Raw genomic sequence first — 26,511 nt, forward strand, 5'->3', positions numbered from 1 at the left:
AGCAAACGTCAGATTTGTTCAGTTTTTCTCAATAAAGATGTCCTAACCTGCTCCGTGTGTCAGCGACCAGGCAGAGCGACGTGTCGCACGCAAAGGTTCATTCACCTACTCCATTTTTTCATTGATCAAAATTGACGCTGACAGTAACAGACATAAATCAACAGCACTCTCTTTATGTAATCGCTCGTAGTACATCTGGACAATTTTCGCGCACCATTCAGCAAAGTTTGCCTGCTCGCTGTACGTTATGAAGATGTGGAACACTCCTAAAATCACTCCAACGGCCGTATTTGTATATATTATTGCTGCTACTTGGAGATATAAATGACACCGATTTGCCTTTTATTTAAGTCTTACATTGCAGACACTACTGATGATGCATTTTTATTTTCTGGCATTTCATTCAGTAACACTGCTGGGACTGATTGAAATGCTTCAACACAAGGTCGAAATCTTAAAATATTTAGTATTACTGTTACACTGTTATGGCAGGATGGTGTGCGTCTCCTCTTACCGATTGACTCATGTGGTGCCCGCATCATTCATGGGAGATTCTCAACATACTTATTGCTATTTTAAGCCATTTCCTGGACATTTCATTGTTTTATCTTTGTCTCCTCGTTGTGTTTTCTTCTCTCTTTCTCTTAAAGCTCAGTTGCATTCAGCAGGCGTTTCACTCCTCAGTGGGGAAAAACACAGACAGCTGACGGATTCATTAGAATACAAGCCTCTAATTAGAAAAGCCAGCTATAGATGTCACTCACTGAAGACACTGATGTTAGTGCCACTCACAGAGGGCTCTGTAGTTGAATAATATATCCATTAGCCATTACAGATACAGGTATTCTTCTGGTGCTTTTTGCTGTCAATCACATATACTCATAATTACAGCCAACAAATCTCTCTGCAGCCCTATGGAAGTCCTATACAAGGTCAGTAGAATACATATCTAATGTAGTATGTATGATGATCTGAATAATATAATGTGCTGCATGAAAAGCCTTCATGTGTCATTCACACTGCACTGACTCGGGGCTGCATTAGGCGCCGTGTGAGCACTAAAGAGACACAGCGGTAAGCGGGACTGACAGACACACTCGGTACAGGTCACAGCTTGTTTTATTTAGAATTCAAACCAAGAGAAGAGGGACAAGGATGCACACTGATAAATTACACCAGGTTTCGCTACATATCAACTAACAACATCACGATATCTCATAAAAGCGCTCTTGACAACAGATCCAACGTTTACAAAATGAAAAAATAACGGTACAGGAACAAAACTCGGCTGCAGTTGAAGAAGCCCATCGATTAACGAAACACAGCGGAAAAGGAACAGTTTGGGCCAGAGACGGTGATATGCACGGTATTTCCTTTCCCCATCTACAACATTGTGTTTAATGGAGCTACAAGACTGAAGCAATATGTTAAGTAACTCGCACGAAGGAATTGTAGGTCTGTAAAAAACAAAAATAAAAACCTCCTAGTAAAAGCTACTACAATGCATACACACAAAAAACTAGCCTTGGCGCATGGTTGTATGTACAGCTTGGGTCACTGGGGGGTTTCAGGGTTTCAAATGTATAGCACAGCACATTGAAATGTCACTGTATAGGAGCTATCAAACAGCCATGATGGAACATTTCATTCAATCAACTCTCAGGACGTGTGTTGTGGATGTGGAGACATGGCGTCAAAACTTCATCAGCTGAAATTTTTGTGTTTTAAAAATGTGATACAGCAATACAAGACCATACTGACATTTTTTTCGGGTTGGAATATGAGGTGTTTGAGGTTACGATGTTTGGACAAGAAAGAAAAAAGGGGGCGTTGAATGAATATACATTAACTACAGTATACACACTTGAAGAAAAAAAAATAAGACTTCAAACTTCGGAGAATCTCACAAAGAGGAAGCGTGAAATTCAGCATTGACTCGTGCCTTTTGTACAAAGATAATCACATACAAATCATCCATACGTTACAGTAAAAAATATCAAGACAGTCAATAAATAATAAATTAGAGGAAGGGATTAAAAACATGGTGACGAGAGAGCAGGCTGTGTGTGTGTGTGTGTGTGTGTTTGTATGTGTGAGTGTGTATCAGCAGACGATGATAATCCCAAGAGAGCAAATATGACCTAGCGTGTGATTTTATGTCTGCATGCATGTTTTCACTCTATACTGGCGTTACTGTATATGTAGCTGTTGTGCGTCTCTTTTTGTCTATATCTTTAAATATTCACCTGTGTGTGTGTGTGTCTATATCTGCCTGTGTCTGTGTTTCTTCATGTCTGCTGTGTGTTTACGACACCCCCTTCTAACTCAGTGGCCCTCGCCGCTCGGGGGTTTGGCGTCGTGCTGCTGCTGCCCCGCCGCCCCTCCAGGCAGCCAGGGGGAGACGGAGTGCGAGGTGGTCTGCTTGGCCATGCTGTAGTGGCTGATCACTGTGTAGAAACGGCCCCTCGAGTTGGCATCCTGGGCAGCGTAGTAGGCCTCCAGAGAGGCTGGGATACACCGCTTGTGCTGTTGGGGGAGAGGAAGAGCAGTGAGGTTCAGAACATGCAGCAAGTGATTCACTGTTAAAGCGCCACATGGAGCATCTAAGTCAGGGGTCTCTAAGCAACCTGCGGCTCTGGAGCCACATGCAGCTCTTTAGCTCATCTCCCTGTGGATTTTTAAAAATGGAAATGAATAACTGTTTTTTGTTTTACATTTTCATTTTTATTTATCATTGTTGTAGGTCTATGTTTCGACGGATTATTAGGGCCACATTGAGGGGGGAAAAAAATCGGGGTTTGGAGAATAAAGTCATAATATCACGAAAATAAAGTAATAAATTTAAGAGATAAAAAGTCATAGTATTATGAGAATAAAGTCATAATATTATAAAGTAGTCATTTTACGTGTTTTTTGTGTTTTTTTTCTCGTAAAGTTATGACTTTATTCTCGTAATATTACGACTTTTTTCTCGTAAAATTATGACTTTATTCTGAAAATCTCCAGGTTTTTTTCCCTCACAATGAGGCCCTAATACTATGTAGTACATTTGCACTTTGGCCCTCACTGCATTAGACTTATATACTATATACTTAGACTATAAACTGTGTTACCTTCATCACAATGCTTAAATGTTTTGCGCCTCCAGACAGATTTCTTTTTTATATTTTGCCTAAAATGGCTCTTTTGATAGTAAAGGTTGCTGACCCCTGATCTAAGTTATCAAGGTGGGACAATTCCCTGAAGGCTGTACTACGGAGCAGGATTTGGGTTTAGCGAGGTCACTTCAGGGTTAACCCTTCAGGGTTTCAGTCCTACGACGGTGGTTAACTTCTTATGGTAACTTATGCTGAACACCTGACCTGCTACGGAGCAGGTTATGCTCCAGATAAGAGATCAACTTGTATAAAAGCACCTCCTGCTCGGTGCAGATCGTATGATGATATTACAGAAATAAGAAGAAGTTTAAGTCATAATCCAGACTAAAAGCTACACAGTTTAAACTGACAAATGCAGGAAGGACAGCTGGCTGTATGCTGTGGGTGCTTACCGCTTTGAATTATGTTTTTATATTTATTTTTTTACTTGCTCTCAAGTCCGTTTCACACCACTGGATTCGGGGACATGGCTGAAAGAAAGCTGCAATAATCATAGTCAAACTTTTTATAATATCACTGCCCCGTCTAGAAGTATCTATCCAACTTTTGAGTATTCTGTTAAATTAATAAATCTGTTAATTTACGCATTCACACATCTGCAATTTTTTTCTTTTGCCAGCTGTCCTTCCTGCATTTGGCAGCTTCAACTTCCTCGTATTTGCCTAATATTATAGTTTGCTTTTCCTTTGTAAAATGTGCTGTTCTGCTGACAGTAGACTTGTCTATGTTTGTGATTGGTCATGTGCTGCAAACACCGCTCCTTTTATGTGAACGCGCTCATAACCCGAGTTGATAACCACCGTCGTAGTAGGACCGTTTAGCGGGGTCGCGGCTGTTAGGGTTAGTTAAGCCAGATAACGAAAAGACACCCTGAGATTGTTAAACTTGCTTCGTAGTACAAGCCTCTGGTCAAAATAAAATCAAACGGAACCATTTCATAGGGCTGAATGATTTGAAAAATCTATCTAAAATTTCATTTACAAGTCTGTAGTTGTGGTGTGCATATTTTAAAGAAGATATCTTTGCATAATTACATATTCATCTTGTTTCTGGGGGAATAAAATCAGATAAAATAATGCAGCTGCTTGTTGTCGAGGTCCTCTCAGGGTCCAAATCAGTCAATCAAATAGCTTCTGTATTTAAAAAAGTACTAAAAACTATACTTTGTGGTTCCCAGTGGAATGGGCATTGGAAAAACAAAACATTTTTTGGCAGCAGAGAAAGAAAACATAAGAATTAATTTTTATCAGTGATGCAACATAATGATCAAAACCAACCAAAAATGTCTCACAAGAAATTCAGATGGTTATACGTTTCTGTTTTCATTAAGGGAAGGAGATAGAAGAAGCCATTTACATAACTGAATCTAATATTACAGCAGGAACATATAGAGTGGAAGGGGATTCACTGGCTTTAATACTGTTATGCAATGCATGTGTATATTAGTGTATTTTGAGTCTGTGGAGCATTGTGCTTGAGAGTATATACATCTACAACCTTGTGTGCAGTTGCCATATTGTGTGAGCGCGTGCAAGTGTTTGCACCCGGTGAACATGCATGTGACTCTGCTAATAATAATACCTCTGCAGACGGCAGGCAGAGCCCCTGCAGAGGCTGTGGGCCTGAAACTAGATTTATTCCACCTTAAAGACCAGATCTGTCCAGAGACACAGACTTCCAAGGTGACCTCTCACAAAGTACAGAGGAACTTGTGTTATAAGTGCAGTGAAGTGGAAATCTATAAGTACTGGAGAGGAGAGGAGAGGAGACGAGAGGCTGCCAGCATCACATACAGTAAAGTTTAAAACTTTCAACACCAATACTGTACATATCTGGACAGCAGATTGTCGAGCCATTTTCTTTTACGACCTCAGCCATATAAAACGGGGGTTAGCGATAATAATGTGATAACTATCGTCAGCGAGTCTAATTTTCATCTAATAGTCGACACGGATAATGACATACGAGAGCGGTCTCAATGGAGTCTCTTTCTTCGGCTTCTGTGTGAAGGAACAAAAGCTTCAAATTACACTTGATTATACTGGTTTGAACAAAATCTCTGATATCATTGATTGATGATTGCCTGTCCGATGAGCATTGTTAGCCTCGTCTTGTATCATGACCACAGAAATGAGTCAAAAAAGGGGTGGGGGTTGTTGTTTTTTCTCTACAATATAGGACACTGGGCGGTGCTTTCCCCTTTAATTCTTTATTTAGATAGGAAGGAAAGTAGAGAAGAAGATAGTGAAGGGCAGAGAGGATTCAGTGCCTCGCGCTTGCGCTGCGAGGATATATAACTCTAGTGCTGAAAGGAATAGTTGATTGGTCAATTACTTAAAGGAATAGTTCGACAGTTTTGGAAAATGTGTTTATTTGCTTCGAGAACATTGATACCACTTTCATATCTAATACAGCCAGCAGCCGGTTAACTTAGCATAAAGACTGGAAACAAGGGGAAACAGCTGGCCTGGCTTTATTCAAAGGTAACAAAATCTCCCTTCCAGCACGTCTAAAGCTCAGTAATTAACATTTTATATTTCTTTATTTGTACAAAATCGGAAATGTAAGACGGACAAGTTGTGGTTTAACAAGGTGTTATGTGCCAGATTAGTTCTTGGCGAGCAGAGACCAGCCAACAAGTGGGGACTCCAGGAAGTTACTGGATGCAGCCAAGACAGAGTCCAGCACATAACCCCTCGTAATATAGAAAATGAATGTGCTTATACTTTGGTTTTCGTGTGGATTATACAAATGAGATATAATGTTCTAATTAGTGAGCTTCAGAGTTGTTGGTTGGTGAATTTTGTCTCTGTTTCCAGTCTTTGCCCTAAACTAAGATAAACTAACTGGCTCCAGCCTGTAGCTTCATATTCACTGGTCTTCGCCAGAAAAGCAAATAAGCACGTTTGCCAAAATGTCTAAATTTTGCTTAGAGGTTATATTGATTAACATTTTCATGTAGACGAATCCTTTTTAAAGGATAATACATCCACAGAGCCTTTCGAAAGGTGCTGAATAAAAGTATGGCTTTTCCTGATTATAATTATATACTTTTAATGATTATAACTGTGAATTAATCATTTAAATAAATTGACGGGTCCAAAATGAATGTTTTATTATTATTTATTTGTATTAAAATGTATTTTATTAAGTTTATAATATATGTATATATATGTAACCTAGGGCTGTTGGAAATTACGATGGACATTTCTACCTATTTAGGGATATTTTATAGACTAATCCAATCTGATTAAAATCTGGTTAAAAATGTCTAAATAATGAAAATAATAATTAGTTGCAGCTCCACTTAACTCATCCCGTGGAGGATAACTTTCTACCAACTGCACTTTCCAGCTGCTCTGTTAACCAGCTGACTATCTCTGGGCTGTGAATAGGTGTGTTGTTGTAACGCTGAAAAATGAAATACAGGCCGCTTATGGGTCTTACCTTGTAAATGAATCCATCTGGGCAGGCGTGGTCGTAGGTGAAGGCTTTATAAACCACCAGGAACACGATGCAGGCGAGGAAGGCCAGGGCCAGGATGATCAGAATCGTCACCTGGGGGGAGGACAAACGCTGGTTAGTGTGTGTGTGTGTGTGTGTGTGTGCCAGAGCAATAAAGCAGGATTGTGAGTGTGTGGTTTATATATGTGGTGCAGGGTTAGGGTTAGACAGTGAGAAAGACGGAGTATGTGCACAAGTGCGAGTGTATAATAAATGGTACAGTAAGATGCTGCTCAAGGCAAGGTGTTTCTGTTGAGTTACGTGATGGATGACTCAGGTTGTGACACTGTACCCAGACCATAATACACTCTATTTCACAACACATTTGTCATAGCCGGAAAAGCACCGGTGTTACTAATAACATTAACAATGGCTCTGTTCTGTTCAAGCGTCCCAGTAAGCCATGACAGTGAGCCCGTGAGCCAGCATGCACAATACCAGGACCTTGAAACTGAAGCAGCTGAATGAAATTCAGGCCATCATTTAGACCTGTGAATTTCCTCCTGTGACATGTTAAAAAAAAATATGAAGCCAAGTGCAAATATGAACTTCTAATTAGGTTTCCTAAATAAATAATGGTTTAATTAATATGCTTAAAAACTTTACTCATTAAATTACAAATGCTCTGTAAAAGTGAAAGATCAAAGCGCTCTAAAGCAGACTTTACTCAGCTTACACAAAATCTTCTTGTAATCCTCAAAGATATCACCTCCTGTTATGCAGATGGGGAAATTTGGTCATGTGATGTGAGCTTAATATAAAGGACTTCATTATGACAAGCTATGTCTTCATAAAGATCTATTGCATTAGGACTGGGTCCTAATTAATTTGTGTATCGAGTATTTCAACATATTCTCATACAACGGTTCATTATGATATTTTCCTCATTTTTCGTTCGCCATCCTTTGAATGTCCAGCAACACAATTTCTGCTCGTTTTATGCATACAGTCTTTTGGGTTTTGGTTGGACAAAACGAGTGATTTGACGATGTAACTTAGGGCTGTTGGAAATTGTGATGACATTTCTACCTATTTTGGGATATTTTATAGACTAATCCAATCAAAAATCGGATGATAAGTGTATAGAGGCTAACTTTCTGCACTGCACTGGCTATCTCTGGGCTATGAATAGGTGTGTTGTAACGCTGTGAAATTAAATATAGCTATGAACAGCGTATGAGACCAGCCTGAGTATTTCAGTGAACTAATATCATGACATTACATTAAGCTTTGTCCAAAGAAACTTACATATACTGTACTTATATCAAGAGCAATTGAGCATCTTGCTCAAGGACTTTATTATAATGTGTTATTGTTTTAACACAAACTACCAAAGTTTTTGTTTTTTAACATGTGAGAGTTTTGTCTCATGAAATGCACAACAATGCCATTGCATTGGACTTCAATTTGACTATTTTATCTGTGATTTGCCAACCCGGTATCACGCCAAAGCAATGTAATAGACCCGCCTGTCCACCAGAGGATAGGGTGTAAGTCTCACCGGGGCGTGAATATTACATGCGTGTGTGAAGGTGCAGTGTCAGCAGGGGAGCAACAAAACCACTCGCTTAGGTTTAGGCAACAAAACCACTTAGTTGTCATGGTTGGCCTTCAAATAAGTATGTAACCTAAGTACAATACGTACAGAAGCAATGTAACATGTAAGAGATAATGTACAGCAAGCCGGTTATTGTTGTGAAATAAACCCAGACAGGGCAATGCGAAGTGGAGGGGTCTTGCATCTCCCTGAAGGGGTTAATTTGATAACAATGTCCCGCTAGGTTTACATTATTCCGCTAATTACACGGCTACTTCAATAAAATCAATAATTTGACACAAAAATGGTCTGCAAGAGACCGACATCAGAACCGCGTCCATAGCAACGGTCTTCTATAAAGAAATAATAGACCATTGAACGCTGTGATTGACCAAGAATCAAGTATTCAACAAAGCCGTGTAATAAAAGTACAGAAAACACGTCGCAAACGTAACTTACAAAGCAAAACACCGGTCTAGAACAAGGTACTCCTGGTTGCAAGTCCTGTGTTTGTTGGACCCATCCACCTCCCATCCAGTCCACCATAAGCGATCTTTCTTACTTTTTATTCTACGTCACTACCTCAGAGCGTAGCATATTTACGCAAATGCATTTACGTTTCAGTCAGTACAGACTACATGGCATACAACTGACATCATTCAAGCGCCATACATTTTTCCATTTATTACATACAGTTTATTGATGTTGATTCAGCCCAGCCGTCAGTGACAATCCACACTGACTTTGGTGTTGATGACCGTGAGGGTGAAAATGTAATGAATTTCAGTTGTTGGGTATCTTGTTTTTGATTCGGCTTCATGAATCAATGAGCATCCTTCCTGCCAGCAAACGTGTCGTAATAGTCACAGTGCACTCAGGTCACCGAGAGAAATCCATTAGCTTCCAATTGTTTTCTGCGAGAAGCAGAAGAAAGAAAAAAAATCTCCTTCCTTTTTTCTTTTTGTAAATGTAGGTGGCAAACTGATTTATGAATGACATTTTTTGAAACCATAAGCAGCTCTGAGGTGTCGCAAATTAAGCCTTTCAATTGCTGGTCTAAAGGAAATTATAAAAAAAGCAAAACTGGAACACACTAAAATGTTCTGGTCAGCCTTCACAACAAGGAGCTATGAAATGTTATCAGCATTTGCTTGGACAGAATCACAACACGTCTGCGGTGTGAAAAATGCTTAATAGCAGCCAAAAAGCAGAGCTAATCTAAAATGATGGAAATAACACATTTATTTCTGCGTACTGATGCAAATAAGAATGCCTCTGTGTAGTTTGAGGTGTGAAATATTCATCTCCCTGGCAGGCTAGACAATGTCGTAATAAAGCAGATTAACATATAAAAGGATTTATTTCCTCCTACTTTCTACTTGACATCCTGATTGGGTGCTTCTGAGCGAGCATTTAATTAGAATTATGCAAATCAAGTGCAAAGGATAGCTGTGTTTAAAAATATGGTATCGTCTGCCAAGTCACAAATGCCATTGTAGGTATGTGTGTGGTGCATGCATTTGCTTGTATCTGCGTGTGTGTTTCCCCACCACAAAATAAAAATGAAAAAGTCAGATTTATCCCAGCGAGCGAGTTGAAAATGCATAGAACCTTCCATAACGTATGAATGCTTCTAATTTCCTGTTTCCATTTCTAGTCTAGGCGTTAAAGCCATTCCTGATTTACTGCTCTCTATATGATCTGTCACTGCGAGATGTCAGAGCAATTACACATGGGTGTGATCATTAGTCTCCATCAGCGTTATGGAGGAGGACAGGGACACGCAAGCTAAGTGACTGTTTACTTGGTGTCAACTGGGGGACACAACTCTCAGCCTTGGTCGCCGCTGACACTCTGTAAATTGCATCTCCCACGTCGCACACAGCGATACATTAAAGGGACACGTCTAAAGTCACGAAGACCCGGCTTTTGGAGCGGAAAACAGACGTAGGATGACTGATTAAAACCCCACCCTGACCCCCTTTTTGAATGGTGAAGCATATGAAACGGCTTATTAAGGAGAGGGATTACTGTAAAACTCCTCGTATCATGCAGCGAGACCCAACTTTGCCACTTTGAAACATGAAACGAAGACTTAAATCGCTAATGACTGAGGAGATTTGCTCTTTTGCGCAACTAAAATGAAGGAAATTAGAACTGCGTGCATTTGAATTACTCGTCTGTGTAGCCCATCCATATGAAATAGTCATTCAGATGATTATTTATTGAATTAAACTGCTTCCTGCAAAACATAAGATCTGACCACTCTTTAATGAGGCTTGAAATTAGGTCATGGCGTGGCACATACATGGAACAGATTAGTGGCATTTACTCTGGCATGGAGCGTGTAGTTTACATTAACGTTGGGTGACACTTTCATTGTAGATGCAACACAGCAGCAGCAGCAGCAGGAGCAACAGTTCAGGCAAGAACATACTCCGCCCTTTGTAATAGAAATGATCGCTCCAGAGTCCCTGTTGATGCAGCCACGGCCATGTGGTGTATAAATCCATTAAAAATCTATCCTGACCTTTCTCCATTATTCATAATCTGGCTGAACTCTGCAGTAAACCTTAGCAGGTCGTCAGGGTAACGTTGGATGAAGACTCCCTCAGTGCATGAAGCGGATTCATACATTTATCTGCCAGTATCTACTGGTCTGATGCAATATTCCTCTATGATGAGATAATGCTGTTATATGTGAGATATCAGCTGAATCTGTGCCAAATTTATAAATATAATAGAATAGAACAAAATACAGTAGAATCCAGTAGATTTTTTTTGGTCAATATAAGGCTATGATATCTCCAAGCTTCTCCCACCCACATCATCCTATTTTCTGTTGAACACAGTCAATGGGGCTTGTTTTGTCATTAGCGCTCCAGTGCGTGCCATCCTACACCACTATCACCACCGACACAACCATCATCCTGTTTGCTGTGCGACACAGATAACGGTCGTTTGTTTTTCTTGGAATCAGGTAGAAGCACAGCATGCTGCTATAATTTGGACTAAGAGCAACGTGTCCTTAACAAGAATTGGCTCCATCAGTAAAGATTGGATTGACTGCATGGCAGGTGACCGTGCCCGCTGGGCTTTAGTTGTTTCACCTAATCCACACGGGGCTGCGTTTTTACCAGCACCCTGGTTCTCATATGCATGAAAATGAAAAATGAAACTGGAAAAAAAAACTTGGCATCCACAAAAGTACAGAACTCATCGGACTCATCTCTTGCCTCTTTTATCCCTGTAAAAAAGGCAATATATATTCCTGTAAAGTAATGTTCTTTGTGCAGTATTGCATTTGATGATTTCAAGGCACTTAAGCTAATTTTTTTTTTTTAAAAAACATTTATTCAACCAGGAAAACCTAAACTGAATTGAAAAATCTAAATTTTCAAGAGACTCATGGTCAAGAGCCAGAATAATAAGTTAAAGACTGACGAAATAAAAAACAAGTCCCATCCCAGCCTCCACCCCAAAAGGAGTTTCACACTGTCTATACTACAGCGCCTGACCTTTGTTGCTGTCATATTTACTACAGCGCCTGACTCGCTGTCATGTTCTTTTATACCTTCTCTTGGTGATCTGCCAGGTGAAGAGATGATAAAACCTACTAATGAGTGTAGTAGGCCCTTATTGACCCACATCTATGGGGCTTATAGCAACCAATAACGCCTATGTAATGGCCTCATAATAGTTGAATCTGGTGAAAAATAACATTTAATTGATCATCACACTTGTAGCAGGCTATTTTCTGTCAGTTAACTTTAATATACTGTATATTTTATTCAGGCACATACTTTTCCTGTCCTTTGTTCTTGCATCACAGAGTCTGCAGCTAGGCGGTTGTGTATTATGGAAAAAGACAAACAATCAAACCAGATTATAAAAGATCCGGTAGGATTGTTCCTCTCATCTCTCACTGCAGATTAAGCATCCTCAGTCTACCTATTGTTTATGTTTACCCACATCTTTCATATCACACACCACCTGCTTATTTTCTCTAACGCTGCTTCCCCTCTGGATTGTGGAAAATAATTGATTTATAATTGATATTTTCCACAAAATACACCTCCCTTTGATTATTTACAGCTGTACAGTACATGGTGAGTTCAAAGACAGTTTGTGTAATGGATATGCTTCTTCACAGTCAATTTCACCAACATTCAACATATGATTTCTCTCCTATTTTTTTAACGCCATGCTATGTTAAAATGCAACACGCCGCCCACACTCTCACTGCTGGAACTTGACAGGCAATATGGGGTTGGGGGGAGCAGACACCTCCTCACATTCGCTTGAGGAAAAGAAGGGTGTGCGAGAGAGAGAGAGAAAGAGAGAGAGGGGAGGTAGTTGTGTGACAGGAGAAAAATGACGCTGATAAAAACAGTGACAGAGGGAGCAAAGTGAGAAATAAAGGAGGATATGACAGAGACAATAAAGCAGCGAGCGAAAGGCAGACAGAGAGCGAGTGATGGAGATCTAGGGGGCAGATGGAGGAGCTGGTTCCCTTTCTTGGCAGCAGGTGGCAGAGACAGACAGACAGGCAGCACACACAATGGGATATCGGTTGATGCATCAATCAATACTTCACTGATGGAAGCATAAACAACTATTTTTCATTCATCCTCCTATTACCCTCTGACACCTTTTCTATAGCAGCACAAAAGGCAGCTCAATCCACCATTGGGATTATGATTTCCTGCTACTCTACAATGAAGACGTGTGCTGACAAAAGAGCTATTAATATCAAATGAGAGAAGGTCTAATATTAAATACATTTTATCTTGGCTGTAATAACCTCTGATGCCTTTAGGGAAGTTTGTGGATTAATGAAATTAATGAACTCATTGACGAGGAGAGCGAGTGCGGAGAGAAAGCATCATCTAAAAAAGATAAATTAAAAAAGAAAAGCTTAAAGGTCACTGGTCAGATGGCAGCAAAAGCCAGTATGTACTCCAGATTGAACTTCCAACAGTAAACGATAATGCCCTAGTAAAGGTTCAAAGGTTTGGCCATTGATTCTATCGATTATAAAAAAGATTGTGCTCGCCAAGTTAATTGGAAAATGGTGATATTACTGTCTATTGTAAATAAAAATTGGATCTCACACATGAAGATTTACAGCTTTTCTCTGTTTTATATAATTGTGTATGGCATATCTGAAGGATTCAGACTGTTGGACCAGACAAAACAAGTAATTTGAAGACCTAGGGCTGGGTACTTGTGACTTGTGATTTTTTTTTTTTTTTTTTTTTTACTATTTACCTACATTATTGTAAACTGCAGATAATGAAAATAATTGTTGCATCCATTATCTTAACTATGATATCAGAAAAAAAACTGTTCATACATAAGATTAAATATTCTTTATCCATTCCCTCTTGAACCAACCAATCTAGCCTCAAGATTCAACAGAGTAGAAGGAAATGTGTCCTGCTGAAGTATCCAATCGAGACACTACGCCCTCACCTATTCATCACATGTAGACGCGTTTAAGTCAGAGATCAACTCGCTACATAAAAATGTAAATGAAATATTCTTTAGGCAGTTTTGTAATGATGAAATTAATGAAGCGGCTGACAGCATACCTGTTAGGGCAAGTGGTTGGAAGCTACAACCGATAACTGAAGGGTCACGTGTTTGATCCCTGTGTGTCCTTGAGCAAAACACAGAGCCCCCCAGCTACTCTGTCACTGTACATGGAATATAAATTAGCAGGCTGTGGATACAGCATTAGGTAACTGGTGCAGTCTGGGACAAGACAGCAGTGGTCATTTGGGGTCCAGAAGATGTTTCTAAACCTGGAGGTTTTTCAGTGGTGACTGATACAGTATATGTATATTATATTATTAGATTAATACTGATGCATAAATAAGTATTTTACTGTTGTAAGTGGAGCTAGTTTTAACTACTTTTTATACAGTTATGTAGTTTAGTCCAGTGGTTCCGAAACTACTGTAGGAGTCGGGCCCCGTCACAAGGTCAATCTGAGGGGCCATGAGATGATCAATAAGATTTATTGTGAAATATTCAATCTCTTTGAACCTGATACAATTATTTAAATAAAACCATCACAAGACATTTGGAGGAGAAATCATAGACATGTGAAAGGTGAAAAGGGGCTCCAAATAAAACGTGCTTTTTTTGTAAAGGCACAAGACAAAAAGGTTGGGAACCACTGGTTTGATCCTTAACAATGCACTGGATTTGATAAGCTCATTATATGTTTTACATCTTAGACTGAAAAGTAACCAGTAACTGAAACTGTAACATAAATGTAGCGACGTATTCTCATACAACGGTTCGTATGACATCTTAGAAAAAAGTTATTCCTCCTTTTTCGTTCGTTTTCCTACGAATGTCCAGCAACACGTGTCATTTTCCGCTCGTTACATGCATACAGTCTTTTCAAAATAAACTTCCGTCTTTACAGGAAATTAATTTCCTTAGGTTTAGGCAATAAAACTACTTAGTTAGGTTTAGGAAAAGATCGACATGGTTAGGTTTAGGCAACAAAACAACTTAATTAGGTTAAGGAAAATATCGACATGGTTAGGTTTAGGCAACAAAACTACTTATTTAGGTTTAGGAAAAGATGATGGTTTTTAAGTACGGGAGTTACGATGACTTCTGGTTTCACACAGGACATGAACACCGGTCTCCTGGGCGAAAGTCCGGTATTTTTTGTCCCACCCATCCACCCAGATCTCCTCCCTACATGATGTTCCCCACTCTTTATATTTCCTGGTTCATGATTACGTGAATTACACACAAATTCATTTCGTGGCATATACACAAATTACAGTGCATTACCTTTCGTAGGTATAGCTGCGAACGGTGTATAAGACCACCCTGAAGGTAGTGAAGTAAAAAGTGCAATATTCCCAATTGAAATGCAGCAGAGTTGCAAGCATCAAATGTTAAGTACAAGCACCTAAAAATACAATTTAAGTGCTTGAGTAAGTCTGTATCACTGTGGTTTTTAACCTCATGTTCAGACACCAGCATGATGCTAGAGTTCAAGAGAAAAACACATTTTCTTTTTTCTAAATTGATATTTTCAGAGCTGTATGTGAGAAGAGATGACTTTTTTTCATTGATTTTCTTCCAGGCTACTTTTTTCAGAGGTGGCTACCTAATCCCTGCTCCTAAAGCATCTCAGTGCAAAGTTCTCTTTGTTTTTAGTCAGTGGAACAAAGAGAAGTCTCAGAGCAGGGACCTCTGGGGAGCCCGCTACCTCAGAGCGGAGTATCTGAGACGGGGCAGAGGGGTGTCAAGGAGACCGTGTACGGGGATTGGGGCTCTCGAGGACTGGCTATCCGGTCGAGACAAGCACAGCTACAGTAGTGTGGCAACAAAGTACAAACACTCCGCTGTCGAGATGCATCGCGTCTCCGATGGAAACACAAACTGTTAAAATGCCAACCTGACAAAACACAAGATGTTCCTCTGATCTCAGGTCAGCACACAAGAGTACAACTCCCTCAGAGCTTTGCAGGAGGTTTTGTGAGGTTTCGTATAGTGAGGTCAACAAACATTGTTTTTCCAGAAACAAAGAATAGAACATGGGCTTATAGTGGATACGTATGCAGTGCTCATGCTGTTTTTCTTTGTATATGAGGGGATTTTAGTATAGATCTACCATTTTGTATAGAGGTCACTCGGATGCAATAAAGAAAACGGCTTATTCAGTAAAGCTACATTATGTTGATGACGGCAGTCTTGGATCACAGAATTCATGGATTAAAACAGATCTGGTCATGTTGAAGCTGCTTTTCTACACATAGAAAACGGTTTTCGTCTTACAACTTTAACCCTTTCACAGTGTGTTTTCAGTTCATGAAAGTTAATTATAATATTTTGGTCGCCTAAATATGTCTTATTCAGCGTTCGGTTAGACTTAGCTCCACCCTCTCGTGTCACTTATGGTTGCAAAAAACAAAGATGGCGACAATATTCAAATGGTCGATGCTTCAAAACCGTAATCCACAAACCAACTGGTGACGTCACGGTGACTAAGTCCACTTCTTATATCCAGTCTGCGGTGCACACCCAGAGGCAAATGACTTACAAACACTTTGTACTGTACTTGAACGTCCTCTGCAGCCTCCTCCATAAAAGTGCTGTAAGAGTTGCTGAATTTTCTTTTAAACCAGACCAGGGTGGCTATTGCACTGACTTGCAGGAGCAAAGTGAGGGCTCTGCAATCCTACAGACTGTGTCCAAGCTATAAGGGTGATAAACCAGCCAGAAACAAACTACAGCACATTTAAAATTGTATCCACCAAGCATAAGTACAAGCTCCACTTGTGTAACAAATGGTTTGTGCAGATTAAGGTCATCTCAGTTCAAAAAATTAAGTTTTTAATCATCTTAAACCACAGCATCACATCCATATTAGTCAATTCCACTATAAAAATCAAACATTTCCAATGTAATTATGAAAGATCCGACCGCTCTGATGCTGGGAGACAGGAGATTTAAATCCTGCACACTAAAAGATAACATGCTGACTGTCCATGGTGACTTGGCCTATATTTCAGAGACCGGCGCAGACTCTTTAGAATCTCAAAAAACACTTTCTATGGGTAAAATGGGAGGATTATAATCAGCCTTCATATCATGTATTGTGTTTCAGGCCTTTTCTCAGTAATAATGCTTTAAAAAAAAACATTTGGGGGCAACATGAGGTTAATTGTACAATGAGAGGGTTTGACTGGAATACTAAAGGTGCTTTCTGGGTTATTGTGAGTTTTTATGTCCGCTGTCATTAATGAACATCAAAAGTCTTTCTCTCACATGCAAACAGAATCCACGAGTTCAGTACCGAGTGAGACAGGGCATGTTCAGCAGGAGATGGATGCTAATTATGCTAATGCTTCCCAATTAAGCAAGGTCTCTATGGAGACAAAACTTCAAAGGTTTAGTCAGAGCACGCTGTCATATTGGTTAGAGGAGAATGTGCTCTTGGGGTGTTGACTCCAAATCACATAGCGGGTGGGCTTAAAAATGACAGAAACAGAAAAGGGTGAAAGAGACAAAAAGACAGAAACCATAAAGCCCAATGAAAGAACATCACGTTTCCCTTTTACAGGGACATGCTCTTAAAAAATGACCGTCACACCTATAAACCATGTTGCACTGAGGACATAGACAGTACTAATCAGTAATGACAATAAATCCAAATGCATCGTCACTAATGTGAACACACGAGCGCGCACACACCAAAACACACTCAAACAGGCACTAATTATGAATCAGTAATACGTCTCTGAGGAGACGCTAAACATCTGGATTAGATTTGCTAATCAGCTCCTACTCTGCTGGATGAAGACGTTGCAAGAGAGGAGATATTATTAACGATCCTCGACACACACACAGACACACACACACACACACACATAGGACACTTAGCACACCTCTAAAATGTTGTTTACATCACAGGACAAGGTTCATTACTCTAATGTATCCCCAGCTCTCAGTCTCCTGGGCATTTTTTATGTTCCTGCATATGTTCACCCCTTAGACAGCTGTGTGTCTGCGTATGTCTGGGTGTGTGTGTGTGTGTGTGTGTGTGTCTGTCAGTGCATGTGTGTGTGTGTTTGCAAGTAAATGTGCTGGGCTGCTACTTTGTCACCCTTAATGTGTGTAAGTTTGCAAGTCATGTTGACAGATGATTTGAAATTCAAGTCTTCTTATTGTTGGATTGCAAGAGACCTCAAATTTGGTAAATTATACAACTTTTTCTTTCTTGTCCTAAATGGTGTTTTGACAAATTTTTATTTTTTAGTCATTTCTTTTCAATTCTTGGATTTATTTTTTAATATTTATATGTTTTGACCCCTTAAAGCACTTACAAACATCTTATTTCTCAGTTGCAGTATAAAAATGTGGCAGTAGCAGCAGTATTATTATTATTATTATTATCATGTGCTATACTTGTGGTCTCTCTTAAAGGGTCAGTGTTCAAGGTTTTAAGTTCTTTGTTTTATCATTTGTCAATTCCAGCAAAGCAGTGATTGGCAATGAAAATATTTGGTCTCAGGTTCCTTCAACAATGCTCATAAAATATGTATATATAAAAGAGGAAATCACACAAGTAATGGTAAAAACAAAATGATAATATAAGTCATAAAACAGTGCAGTTAAAATAAATATAATCATAAGTAAATAAAAAAGTTAACTTCACCACTAGATGTAGCTGAATCCTACACACTGGTCCTTTAATGGTTGCACAGACATGCATTACTGCACAATTCTTATTAGTTTTTTTAAATAATATTTCAGGTATTTCTGTGATGTTCTTATCCAGAGCCATTTACTACAGTGAGAACAAAACAAAATGTATCTTCAGGTCGTTGATCAGCCAACATTACAATGAGAACGCCATGTGAACCACAGGACCCTAACAATCCTGCTGGTGCAATCAAATCAAATCAAATCAAATCAATTTATTTTTGTATAGCGTCAAATCACAACAGAAGTTATCTCAAGACGCTTTATATATAGAGCAGGTCTATGACCGTACACCATAGTTTAGAGACCCAACAGGATCCACCAAGCGCACTGTGGCACAAGAGAACGGTGTTCAGAGAAGAAATAAAAGTTGAGGAGACACAAAGGATTTCGTGTACTTAAGAGTGAGTAGATGGGGAGATTTTGAAGAGGGATATGATTCAGTGGGGAGAGGTGAGGATTTGTCTTGAAGAGGGAATCTTCAGGGGTAAAACAGATGATGGGGAGAGGCTGACCTAATACACTATCTTTACCTTTTCACAGTCAGCTGACAGTGAGGAGAGTCAAGTATGACAGGCAACACACTTTACAGTAAAAAATAATGTTCAGAATATGTAGTTTATCAGCCTTAAATTACAGATGGGGAACCAAAAGAACATGAACAATAATTATGATAAAAGAACAGAAAGACTATTAATGATGCTAGAAAATAAATGAAGACCGCTGATGACTGTGAGCGCAGCATGGGCAACATATACGGTAGAGATAGGTGGATCGATCGGAGTGAGAAGTGGAGGGTCAGACTAGTTATCCGCAGTCTGTCTGTCTCCTAATTGCTCCCATGGCTCAGCTTGTCAGAACAACAGCAGTAAAGTGAAGGACGCTCGTTGAGGACAGGGAGCGCAATTCGCCTTCTTTCTTCACTTTATCATTTTCAAGATGGAAATATCAAAGCCTGGCTTTTTCTTGGGCTCGTGTCTCCATTTCTATTGTGGCAGTATGAAGAGATATTGTCTGGTCATGAACCAAGCATGCTCTGCTAAACAGCAGGAATTCGTTCTTTGAAGATTACATTTGAATCCCACATATCATGGAAAAATTCAACAACAAAATACATAATTTGTAAAAATTGTTTCAAATCCCTGTTGCAAATTAAAATCATTTTCTGATCTGACAAAGCTATGGTTAAGGTTTGGGAAAGTCATGGTTTGGGTTAAAATTAGGAATGCACTGATAGACACCAGATCATTATCTGTACCGATGTTGACCTTCTCAATCAGATCAGGAATCTGCCAGCTTTGACCGATCCACACTAAATACAGTTTCTTTGTCTTTGTCTTTGTTTTTTGCAACCACAAGTGACACAAGAAGGAGGAGGTAAGTATAGCCAAAGACTGAATAATACATTTTTAGGTGACCAAAATGTTATAATTAACTTTCACAAACTGAAAACACATTGTGAAAGGGTTCACTTTGCCCTCATTTTGGTCCTGCAAATCAGTGCAATAGCCACCCTGGTCTGGTTTAAAAGAAAATTCAGCAACTCTTACAGCACTTTTATGGAGGTGGCTGCAGAGGACGTTCAAAGTATAGTACAAAGTATTTGTAAGTCATTCACCTCTGGGTGTGCACTATAGACTGTATATAAGAAGTGGACTTAGTCACCGGGACGTCACCAATTGGTTTGTGGACTATGGTTTTGAAGCATTGAGAATATATATATATACTTTTAGTGGTGTTTTGAAAAACTGGAAAGCACTCAACACAACTCAGCTATAGGCAACAGCCTGCATTGATTACAGGATACATGTGCCAGATATTTCTTCGTTCGAGTAACTTCAATAGTTCATGAGAAAATAGCAAAAAATTTCTTATCTTGCAATGTTAAGAAATCCTTTGAATATTGCTAAATCAGCAGGCACTAATTAGTTTTTCCTCCGGCAACGGCCTAATCCACTAAATTTTACTGAAATATCCACACAAGTTTTAGAGATATCCTGCTAGCTATCAAAACAAAAGACATAGATGATAATTATGTTCGCAGTCTGTTTCCAACCAGCCAATTATACCTAAAGAAACGGTGACTTGATTTGATCCCCTCACTAAGAATCTGGTACAACAGAATTGAATTAGATGGTGTTGTGATAAAGAAAAACAGAGGTAATTAGAAAACATCATGGACTGTTACCATTCCTATCCTGAGCTGACTGATACAGAACACTTAAACAAACCGGGCTGCATTATGAATATGTGTGCCAAGAGATTTAATGCTGTCAGACTGCGTTGGACCTGTTGGCCATCGATCTGGCTCAGAAATCCTTTTTAGCCTTGGCAACCCCTGACAACTGAGTTATTAAGTCCTACAATAGACTTTGGATGCAGCCGCCACCGCGTCCTTGTATAAAAACAAGACAGACGTACACATTTGATTCTCTCTTAGACCTTTGAGATAAAATAGAACGTGCAGAAATATCAGTTCCTTGTATACTGAATGGATAAGAGAGAGGATTTATACTGTATGGATATGTATTCACATCTGCTGATGTTGATAGGCAGACAGTGATTGAAGTCTGCTGTCCTTTGAGGTGCTGTTTGATATGGGATCTGAAACAAGAAGTAGAGCAGAACAGAATATATCTGGACTTATAAATCATCTCAAGTATCACTCAAACAGCAGCAGCAATGTCCGTCTCTCTTGTTATCTGTCTGCCTGCCTTTCTATCTGGCCCTGAAGATTGCGAGTTGTCTGTCCGCCTCTCTAAGTGTCTGTTGGCTGACACAGGGGACCTCTTTGCAGTGACAAATGACTCAGATTTGACTCGGCTTTGGGACGGCATGCTGCCGACCTAACCGGGACTGTGTTTGTGGTTCAGCGGAGCGTGAAGACGCACGTACGGCACCACCATGCTAGTTTTGATTTACAAAGTTTTATGATTTACATCCTCTTCCTGTCTGTTTTACACTGATAACTGATTTTCTTAAAGCCAACACAACCGTCATATTCAGCCGAGGCCTAAACAGAGCAATCGCAGCCTGAACCGATTCATAATTAAACAATGACAACTCAAAGTGTGTGTACTTCAAGTGTGTGTGTGCGCAAGCCAAGGCTCTAGGATCTAGGGATCACATCTGGCTAGTTCATTTTATCAGAAGCCAATTTTAAACAATAAGATGTCTGTGAATATCTGCCAATAGGAGTTGGCACTGTGAGTGTTAGAAATGTTGTAAAATGCTTCCGAGAACTGAATTTGATGAAAGCGTGTGAGCGTGCAGCCACGGATTGCTGGCTTGTTTCGACACGATGACGAGGGAGAAAAATAAATAGATGAAGAGGGTGAAAGGAGGCTAAATGGCAAACAAAAATATGGTGAAGGAGGAAAAATGTGATGGAGAGAGAAGGTATAATGCAGCAGAATTGAGAGGAGCGAAAGAGATGAAGATTAGCCAAACAACGATAAGTAGCCAGTAAGGTTGCCAGATTAAGAAACCCTCACCTCTGTTACCATTACTTACAAACTGCCTTCGGGCAAAACCACAGCTGCTGAGGTGCAGATGATGATAATAATAATGTAAGATGATAACTACATTCAAGTCAGCTCCGGACTTGTTAAAAATGAGTGTGTTCCAACTAATAATAGATAGATCTTAGACATATAGGCCTTAGGTTGTCTGTCCATAAATGTAGTCACATCTCCTTCAGTGTTACTGAAGAATCTGCAAGGAGCATGTATTGGCGTGTATACTTTTCATAGTCTCCCATAAGGTTCTTGTGAGCAAAGCTGTTTTATTTCATTAAAATTTCCTGACTGATATCTCTGAGTTCTTTTGAATGCAGCACATATCCACTGTGATATATGAGTATGAATGTAACCTATGACAGAGGTGACATATGACATTTTGACTACATTAATAGTGCTCTTAAATATGAAATATCTCAACAACTATTGAATGGATTGGCATGAAATATGGTACAAACATTCAAGTCCCCCTCAGTAGGAATTGTTATAACTTTAGTGAGCCTTTAAAACACCTTGAGCCCAACGGACCTAGTGTTTTTGTGAGATGTATGTTATTTGTAACATGGCTATATGGAAATAAATAGTGTTTTTGAGGTAAAACCAGTAAATGGTCAACATGTAAACAGTTAACACGGCCAAAACATGGAGACCGCCTGAGTATATATTTATAAATTCTATCATAAATGTTATATTTTAGTGTATTTTCATGAAATGTATAGTAGCAGTTGTAGTAAAGAGTAGTAGAATACATTCAGTTGCATCGTTATCCATGAGATCTTCGTTATAATGATGATATTGCCATTGAAATTTAGATTATATACTAGGCGAAGATAAAAAAAAAAAAAATGTCCTCGATTGCATCTCCATTTACTCTGGAATAGTAATAGAAATAGGTTTGCTTACAATTGATTTGTATTTCTTAGCTTCTTACCTTTCAAAGGAGACCAGAATAATGAATATACGCCTTATAGTTGAGGAGCTATTCCTGATTCATTTTGGGTATGTTATTTTAAGGATTTTTTTCCTAGAGGCAAGGGCTTAACAGGTTCATAATTTAACTACATAAGGTCAAATTTCCAAATTGTCCAGTACATTGGTTTATGACCAAATACCTGAAAAAACTTATGACACTCCCATCAACCTCAGCTGAACTTTGCTAAAGCTAAAATAATGAACACGGTAAACATTATACCTGCTATTAATCAGCATTTTAGCATCGTTATTGTGTGCAAGTTAGCATGCTGGCGTTAGCATTTAGCTCAAATATAGCCTCACTGAGGCATTAAAGTGGCTTTAGACTCTTAGTCTTGAAGGCTATATTAAATTATTAGTGGATAGTGGAAATCAGATTTTCCTCTCCACTTTCTATTACTGGAACCATATTCAGACATGTCTTTGTCACAAGATTACTTAGATTAAAGTAAACTGTGGTCATCTGTGTCTTCATGCAACAGGAAGTACAACAAATCTGAGATGCATTGGGGCATAAAATTCAAGTGAAAATCTGTTGAAACAACTCAAACAATTTGAATTATACAGTAGTTTTTAAATGCATAGATTTAAAAAATAGATGACCGGAGCAGGAGTCGATAACCGCATACATATTATGATCTCAGTATTCATAACACTCGCTGTACTCCAAGTACAGCAGAGGATTTTATACGCTGTTGCTCCCACACCAGCATCCGCCCTCTTCTTCCCCTCCCTCTGATGTTCTCCCTCCTTCAACAGCACACAAGGTTCGGAGTGTAACACTATTGCTGAAGGTAAATCAATTGCTCCCCCATTGCTCACTTGCGTGTGTGTGTGTGTGTTTGCGCATCAGTGTGGGTGTTTAACTGAGAGCGGTAGACGGCTATAAGCACTCCCTATAATGAGCGTACTTTTAGTTATCCATACAAAACAAGGAAGAACAATACGTGGAACAGGAGGCTGTGCGAGGTTTCGAACCACAGCAGTAATTACCTCCAACCTGACAAACAGTGGAGGACTACTGTGGAGGCGGTAGATTGCAGCAAAGCTTTTATCAGAAGGCGAAAGTGGAAGTAATAATGGGATAATTGTTTTGGACGATGGCTGCCTCTCCCGTCGCTACCTGCACAGGCCTGCTAACTTCTGTTGGCACCGAGCGGGTTCCACGTTCGGTTTGGCAGTCACGGCGCTGTCATGTGGTCAGTGTGTGTGTGCAGGATGAGGTTTGTGTTGGACTGTCTGTCCTAGGAGTGGGTGTGTGCACGTGGGTTTGAAGTGTGTGTATGCGGGGCGAGAACCGGCCAAGTACACCATGTTTTCTGGATAGCGAGCGAGCCAGAAACCAAGCAGGACAACACAAATTAAATCTCCCTTTCATCAATCTCTACACCTGCATCTCTCAATCCCTGCCCTACTGCGCCAGACTAATCCTTTCCTCTCGTCCAAGTCCTCATTTTCAGGGATGCTCTTCATGGCATTTTCTTTTTTTATCGGAAAGTCTGCAGTTGAGCGTGGTGGCAAAAATTGATGAGAAAGAGAATAGATGTTTTGCAGCAAAGGTCGTGAGCTGCATTTAAAAATCAAAAACACTGCAAATACCACAACACAGCACCTTTCCTCCATCTTCAATTTAATCCTTCTTATTGAATGCCAAACAATATTGAGATTTTGAGGTCTTTCTAAATATATTTGCTGCTGCAAATTAGTAGTATATGGACATAATTTTTTGGATAAGACAGGGTTAAATCTGGTTATTACGAATTGTGACTAAAATATTAGTGTATAATTAACTTTTAACAACAGAACATTTAGAGCCAATATAAAGGTGAATTCTAAACGTCACTAGAAAGTTAATCAATAAAAACAGCATAAACCTCAATACAAATACATTAAAATAATAAAGCTGAAATGAGGAAAACTTATCATACAACGTTCGAATGATATAGGAAGACTTATTCTTCCTTTTTCATGCGTTTTCCTACGGATATCAAGCAACATGTGTTAATTTCCGCTCATTAAATGCATACAGTCTTTTCAAAATAAACTTCCGTCTTCACAGGAAACAACTTGGTTAGGTTTAAGCAACAGAACTACTTGGTTAGGTTTAGGAAAAGATCATGGTTTGGGTTAAAATAACGGAAGTGGTGTTACTTAAGTATAGAAGTTACGTGACAAATAAATCAACGTTGACTTCTGGTTTCACACGGGGTACGAACGCCGGACTCCTGGGCTAAAGTCCGGTGTTTTTTGTCCCACCCATCCACCTCCATGTCTTTCGTCACTCTTTATACTTCCTGGTTCACAATTACAAATGGATTTTGTGGGGTATATATGAATTACAGAGCATTACTTTTCATAGGTATAGCTACGAACGGAGTATGAGAACAACAAATATATAACAATGCAGCCTAAACCTATAATAAATTATATTATACTATAATAAACATTAAATTAAGTAGTGTGTGGTGGGGGCAAGTCCACACTAACATTATTTTTTTTAATAATTAAAATCAACTGTCTTCAGTGGCTAATTCTTTATGTATTAACATATGTATTAATTTATTTTTAATTTACTGGTATCCTTTTTATCCGTCAATGTGACGCAAGCAAGCAGAAGAGGTTTTGCAAACAGACTGAACTCCATCTCACTGAGACCTCGCCAGGTTCAGTTTGCACGACATGCAGTGAAATTCAGTAGCTGGTAGCTTGTAGCTTCATTAATGAGGAGGGGGGGACATGCCCTCCTCGGTTTGTTCATGGAACAAAACAACTACAGGGAGTACGCTGTATCTCAGGTCTGCTGGGAGTAATCAGAATGACAGACACAGAGAGGGAGGGAGGCGGGTAAAAGGCAGGAGGCGAGGGACAGAACGAGAGTCGGAGGGAGGGAAGAGGGAGGGGACTGGGACACGGTAAGCGATGACACATGAACCTGGTCTAAAGGGAAGAATCTTTGGGAAATAGAGAGAGATGAAGGGAGGAGGGAATGGATGAGAGAGGCGAGGAGAGATGGCAGGGAGGAGGGAGCTCTTGTGAGAATCCATCATTGAATATCTGCTCTTTTGCCCTGTATACTTCCACCAAATTATAACTGTATTTTATATTCTTGATGCTTTATTCTTTAGGCATAATGGATTCTGGACATGTCCCACTCTTATTTCTGTTTTGCTTTCCATGCAGAAGGATCACTCTGTGCTCACACTAACACAGCCATGGCCATGTGTGTCACTGTAGATTAAAAGCTGCAAGTAAACGCTATTTTTTATAAAAAAGAAATAAAAAACAAGCCGCACAGAATTTCAAAATAAAGCACTTTAAATCAAAAAGGAAAAAAGCAATGCAGTAGGCAAAATCGTGAGAAGGGAGGAAAGAAAGCAGCGGCAGGAAAGGAGAGAGAAGTGGAGAAAAGGCTGGAGAGTGGTAAGCAGGAGCGAGGCGGTGAGGGAGAGCAGATTAGAGAGCATTTTACACTCTGAGCTCTTCATCCATCAACACAATCTGCAAAGCTTTGAAGAGAGAGAAGAGATGTGCAAGCTTTTCATCCAGAAATGTTTGCTCTGCACTGCACAGCACGCTGTGT

At 39.5% G+C, this 26,511-nt stretch overlaps 1 protein-coding gene across 1 annotated transcript in view; it reads right to left on the reverse strand.

The window, feature by feature from the left end:
- Window positions 1–1,101: 1,101 nt before the first annotated feature.
- Window positions 1,102–26,511, reverse strand: part of nsg2 (neuronal vesicle trafficking associated 2) — a 41,045-nt gene continuing 15,635 nt past the window's right edge. Inside the window, exons 4-5 of the mRNA XM_074611325.1 lie at window positions 6,606–6,716; window positions 1,102–2,526 (exon numbers count right to left, since the gene is read on the reverse strand). Coding sequence (XP_074467426.1) covers window positions 2,326–2,526; window positions 6,606–6,716 — 312 coding nt within the window. The 3' untranslated portion in view covers window positions 1,102–2,325. The remainder of the gene's footprint in view (window positions 2,527–6,605; window positions 6,717–26,511) is intronic.

This window comes from Sebastes fasciatus, chromosome 16 (genome assembly GCF_043250625.1).
Source record: "Sebastes fasciatus isolate fSebFas1 chromosome 16, fSebFas1.pri, whole genome shotgun sequence".
NCBI lineage: Eukaryota > Metazoa > Chordata > Actinopteri > Perciformes > Sebastidae > Sebastes > Sebastes fasciatus.